At 42.0% G+C, this 5608-nt stretch overlaps 1 protein-coding gene across 1 annotated transcript in view; it reads right to left on the reverse strand.

Annotated features, from left to right (window-relative positions):
• crispld2 (cysteine-rich secretory protein LCCL domain containing 2) overlaps nt 1–4883 on the reverse strand; it is a 15921-nt gene extending 11038 nt beyond the window's left edge. The window contains exons 1-3 of the mRNA XM_046032885.1: nt 4749–4883; nt 1994–2362; nt 747–865 (exon numbers count right to left, since the gene is read on the reverse strand). Coding sequence (XP_045888841.1) covers nt 747–865; nt 1994–2275 — 401 coding nt within the window. The 5' untranslated portion in view covers nt 2276–2362; nt 4749–4883. The remainder of the gene's footprint in view (nt 1–746; nt 866–1993; nt 2363–4748) is intronic.
• Between the last annotated feature and the right edge of the window lie 725 nt (nt 4884–5608).

Here is a 5608-nt window from a genome sequence, read left to right on the forward strand (position 1 = left end):
GACTGTGAAAGAATAACTCTGTACTATTGTTGTGTAAAGGGTTATCCTGTCTACTATTGTGTTGCTCATTTTTGGGTACCTACCAAAAATCTGTACGTCTTGTGTATAGAAAACTACCAAAGTACCAGAAGTTGGCGTCCAGTGTCAGATTTGTAATGCCTTATTCTGCAGGTGTTTACTGATTTGAATCATAATTTTGCCAATTTTATTGTTTTATTTGGTATTTGTGCTGCTGCTCGTGTTGAGACAACATTTCACATTTGAGAACTTCAGCGTCTTTTACCACTTTGTAATAAGTCACGCTTTATAGTTTATAAGTTGTAACTAATGGCTTTATAAATGTTTATTTAATAATTGCTAATGCTTCATATTAGTTATAAGCTGTTATAAGAACATATTTTGGGCTGCCAGGTTGTGAACAAGACTAAGGGTCTACACCATGCTAGTGGATCCGTAACGCTGAACATGGTCACAGCCCTGTTGTGAGCTAAATGCTAACATTAACATGCTAATAGGGTTACAGTGAAAATGCTAACATGCAGATGCTAAGCAGGTATAATGTTTACCATGTTTCCCATCCTAGTTTAGTGTATTAGCATGCTAACATTTCCTATGTACACTATGTACAGTTGAGGCTGATGGGAATGTCATTAGTTTTGCAGATAAACCGAAAATACTGCTAGCATTTCTTTTTTTTGCCTTATGCTTAAAATAGCTTACCAACTATGTGTGTTATGGCATCTCACCTTCCCCAGTGAACAGCCAGGTTTTGTCCAATAGACATGAGCAGGTCCTGAGGTCCATGATCCCATTGACACTCCTGTGACCACTGAGTGGCAGACCGCTCCAACTCATCATCCCAAACCTGTGCACACAAAGTAAAACAAGTTTCTCACAAGGAATTCCCTTATTTTATGGGAAGACGTCATATTGTTCACCTGCAGCGTGTAAATTATTATAATCACACATCACCACATCTTGTTCTGACTCAGTAGATACCAAACCGCAACCTGTTCAAGGCTTCTGCTGTTGCACTTCCTTCCTTCCAAATGAGCTGAAAGTGAGCTGGATACAAGTACAACATTAACCTTAGACGTTGACATTTGACTGAAGCAGCTGGCGCCTGGCCCTGGTCCACTACAAATCTCCAGCAATCACAGCTGAATTATCCACATTTCCTGAGTGGGTTTCTTTACAGTGGTGGAGAGGAGGGTGGAAAGCGGAGAAGACACCTGACTCCCACTGTGGAAGAGGGGCGCTATGAAGGGAGAACTGCATACAGCCTGACCCCTCAAAGCACATCTCCTCAGTAAATTTCCAGCCTTCTGGTGGTCGCTAAAACATGCACACACAGACACCACTGTAACCCCAAACACCCATACAGTACACTAACACAAACACACACACTGCCTGTTCGCTGGAATTTGAGAGAGCACTGGGCAGAGTAAATCTTCAGACACTTTCCTCCCTGGCTATAACCGCACTCCAGAGACACACAGGCCACCACTGCTTTTCTCAACTTTATGGACCTTGTGGTTTTTAATAGTCATCTCAAAAAGAATCCCTCTCCCACTTTACCCATTGATGTGCCACGTCATCCCATCGTTTTCCTCTCTCTAGCCTTATTCTCTCTGTCCTGCTTTGACCCTCCCTCACTCTCCTGTCTTCTCCAGAGCTGAGCTGTTTGCAGGTAGGACAGAGTCAGCATTATTATCCTCCTTGTAAAAGAGCAGCGCAGCAGGCTGCCAATAGCTCACCATCATTACTCCATGTTTCCAGCAGAGAGAAAAGGTTGTTTTTATTACACCACTTTTCTAGGCAGAATAAAAGATCAAATCCTAATTACAAGCCTCATTCCAGAGCTCAGTGTTGCTGACACATTCAAATTAAGTTCTATGTCAGATTAAGCCAAAGATTAAACTTGATAACTTTTAATTATCTGTGTTGATTGAAGAATAATAGCGAAATAGGGGGGTAATGGGACATGTCTCACCATGTACTCCATGTTTGAGGCTGTGGGGTAGACGCTGCCCCTCAGCTTGTTGTGCAGCTGGAGGATCTCCTCACGGTCAGACCAGCGGATGGCTCTTCGGGTCCTATTGCCAGGTGCGTTGCTGGTGCCATTCTGATCCGCTTCCTCCTCGTAGCGGCTCAGCAGCTGCCTGAGCTCCTTGGAATCAGGCAGGAAGAGTGAAGCTGAGTCCCTGATGCACAACAGCAGGAGGGAGAGACAGAGGGAGAGGACATGGATCCAGGTCATGGCAGCGCTGGTCATTCTGACACTTCAGCCGTCTGGGTTGGACTTTCAGACTACAGTAGACAGCGGACTGTGTGTGAGCCCGCTCCTTAGAGTTCCAGACACCTGCAGAGAGAAAACATTTAATGAGTCTTTCCCCACCGTTTAAGGCAACAGAGTACATTTTACAAACTATGGGCATGCAGATTACTAAACTAACTAAGAAAACAGAAACAATTTCCATCAGTATCTGTCACCTGCCTCTCTTTGTTGTTGTTCTGATACAGCTGGAATAAAATATTGATTAGGAAATATATAATTTTTCATTCTTTCCCTTGTATTGTGTTACAGAATAGCTGGTGCTGGCAAAGAATCTCTTGTGATGCCGAGGCATAGTAACCTTAACTCTGGACTTTTTACCCTCAGTGGTTCTGCTTTCTGTCAGTTCAGACTTTTGCCAGTTTATGGCCGTTACACAAAAACTGTTACTAGGGTATCAGGCACACTAATAGCATCTGATGCAATCCAGTACAACTGCCCTGCAATAAGTCCTGCCTTTGAGAGGCTTTGAATGTTCAGTTGTTGTTTACACTGAGGTGTTAAGTATTCATGGGTTCTGTCATTTCTGAGGCTGTCCCCTGATATCTGAATGTAATATGATCCGATACAACACCCCCTTACAATAACTAAAGCATCGATAATGACCATAGAGTTAAATCAACTCCTTTCTGATACAATGTGAAAAAAGCAGATCATGTAAACTTGCAGAGCTGTTGTACTGGATTGAAAAAGATTGTACAAACAAACTTGTTACTCATATTGGTATATGATCAAATCAAGCTTTTTTGATAGCTAGTTTTGAAGTTATAAAAGACATTAAAAAAGATTATTGTCTCATTTCATTACATTGTGCATCACACAACTGGCTAATAATTGTGACTTCATATTGTTACATTATCATTTTGTGGGTGACCCTTTTGTAATTACCAACCCCAATTTCTTCATGTTTTTTATTGCCTTATTTTGAACCGCTTCACTTATTTCCGCCTTTTACCAACCGGTTAGCTTCTGCATCCAAAAGATAAAGTCTGTCTAAATTTGAGCAATCACCCAGTAATAAAATAGCTTTGTCAGTAAATATAACACTGACTTTGCTTTGTAAGTATACTGAATGCTATCCACCTCTCCTTGTCTTCTGACTCTCTCCTGATTATTTTCTAATCAAACTGAGTGGCAGGATTGGACACTGAGGAAGGAGACCTGAGTTCAGCTTAATGATCCTTAACCCAGCTGAACCATGTTTGAGCTAAACACTGCATTCCTGCCACATCCAGGGGCAATGTTCTGTAACTGACCCTGCGTCTGACCTCCCTCTGGAAGCGAACAAGCAAGAGGGTTGACGTCCAAGATTAGAGCTAAACAAAATATCACAAGCTTTTATAAAGAGGCAAGAGCAGCCAGTCAGTGTGATCAGAGAAGAAAGAAAAAATAAAACAAGCTCTAAGTCGCACTGGTTCTTATCCTTGAATCCCTTCACATCTTTCCCTCTGGCTGAAAAGGCGGCTTGAGGTCTGGCACTGGCTCTGCGTCAACATGCTGTGCCAGCTCCGGGCACTGTGAGCCAGCGGGCAGCTCAGACACCACACCCTTCTCCTCTCCCTGTGCCCCGTTTTCACACTGAAGCTCTACCAGCTTCTCTGTCTGGGCCCTTCTCATGGCTCTCATGAATTTTATACCAGAGTGACAGACAGCACAAGACTTGGACACACGTACATATCCACATCTGGTCTCTGAGTCCTCTGAAGAGGGACTGACCTCCTCTCCGCATCACCACCAGGTTGAATGTAAACACTCTTGTCACAATATAAATTGTCTGATTTATTAACTATTGTCATAGATGCTTGCTCACTTTGTCATGCCAGGGCCATATTAAAAGATTCTTTTATTTCACAAAAAAATTGCACCTCTAGCTCAAAAAAAAGATTTTGGGTGAACCATGGATTTTTTATTGTACTGATAACTTAAAATCCAGGAATACATTTTAAAATAGTTTTCTACTTTGCCCTTAAGCCTACTCCCTGCATATAATATTTTCCATCCTGGTAGCAACTGCTCTCCAATTGACGTTTCCTCAGTGAGGCTGCAGACTCACAATGAATGGCAGTGTCTTGCCAACAGCCTCTTTTACTGTGGCATAGTTTGTAACCCAAAACTGACATATCACAGTTGTTAGTGTCATAAGTTAATTTTGTCATACTGAATAAATCAATTCATCTGAAAAAATAAAATAGACTTATGAAGAAACATTTACCATAATTCACACAACATTTTGTCAGCCATAAAGTGTATGGCCTGCAAATCGACCAGGTACATAGTTCATCATCTTTTTTTTTTGGAGGCTGCAAAATATAGTATAATACATTTGAGAATTGACAGATCTAAAACCCCTGCTCTACCACAGCATACCTGAAAGCTATAATTTGCAAATAAATGTGTATAATATGTCGCTCACCTCTGTCTCTATTACTTATCAGTTGCTTGAATATCTCAGAGCAGTTTCCTCTGCGCGCTGGAGAGCTGTGTTATTCCCTTGTGAGAGGACCAGGCTGCTGCTTGCTGGCGGTGTTCCTGAGCTGTGTAACTCCTGAGCAGCCCAGAGTGCCTTATATAGAGAAGGAGACCCCTCAGGACCAGAGGAAAAAATGACTGTCTCTCCTCACTCCCCCACACTCGCCAGCCTCCTGAAGAAGGCTATATTCTTGGCAAAGAGCGCGCAGAGTGCGCACGCTAACGAGCAGCCTGATGTCAGGAAGAAAACTACAAACATTGTAAATCAGCGGGCTGTCAGACGAGTCAGCGGCAGGCAGTTAGATCGCAATCTCTGAATCACGTTGTGGTGACAGTTATTACCCAGATATGTACCTTCAAGAATAGCTACAGGCACGCGTAAAACATTACAGACTGAACAAGGGCAGCAGTGAACAGGGAGACTAAAACTAAAATCACTCAAACGAAACAAAATGGCTTGATTAATGGTTAATAAATGATTTACTAATGCTTTATACCTTAGTCATAAACAATGTTGGGTTGCCAGGTTGTGAAAACTCCATTGGCTGGAATTGATCAATTCTATTTTGGTAGGCTAATAATGCTTATTTAAATGTTTAGGTAGTCCACCATTTAATGTTCGTGGGTTTCCCGTTCTCCAATAAGCCATTACATCTGCCGTTAAAATTATTAAGTCATTAATTAAGGGCTATAATCGGATGAGGTTAATAACTAGTTTTTGGTCCAGATGTGTCTGCAGCTCTTTTCTGGAAAAAAGTGGTCAAAGGGAGTTTTCACAGTTTGTTGGTTCTTATGAATGGCCTA

Source organism: Micropterus dolomieu, linkage group LG20 (assembly GCF_021292245.1).
Source record: "Micropterus dolomieu isolate WLL.071019.BEF.003 ecotype Adirondacks linkage group LG20, ASM2129224v1, whole genome shotgun sequence".
NCBI lineage: Eukaryota > Metazoa > Chordata > Actinopteri > Centrarchiformes > Centrarchidae > Micropterus > Micropterus dolomieu.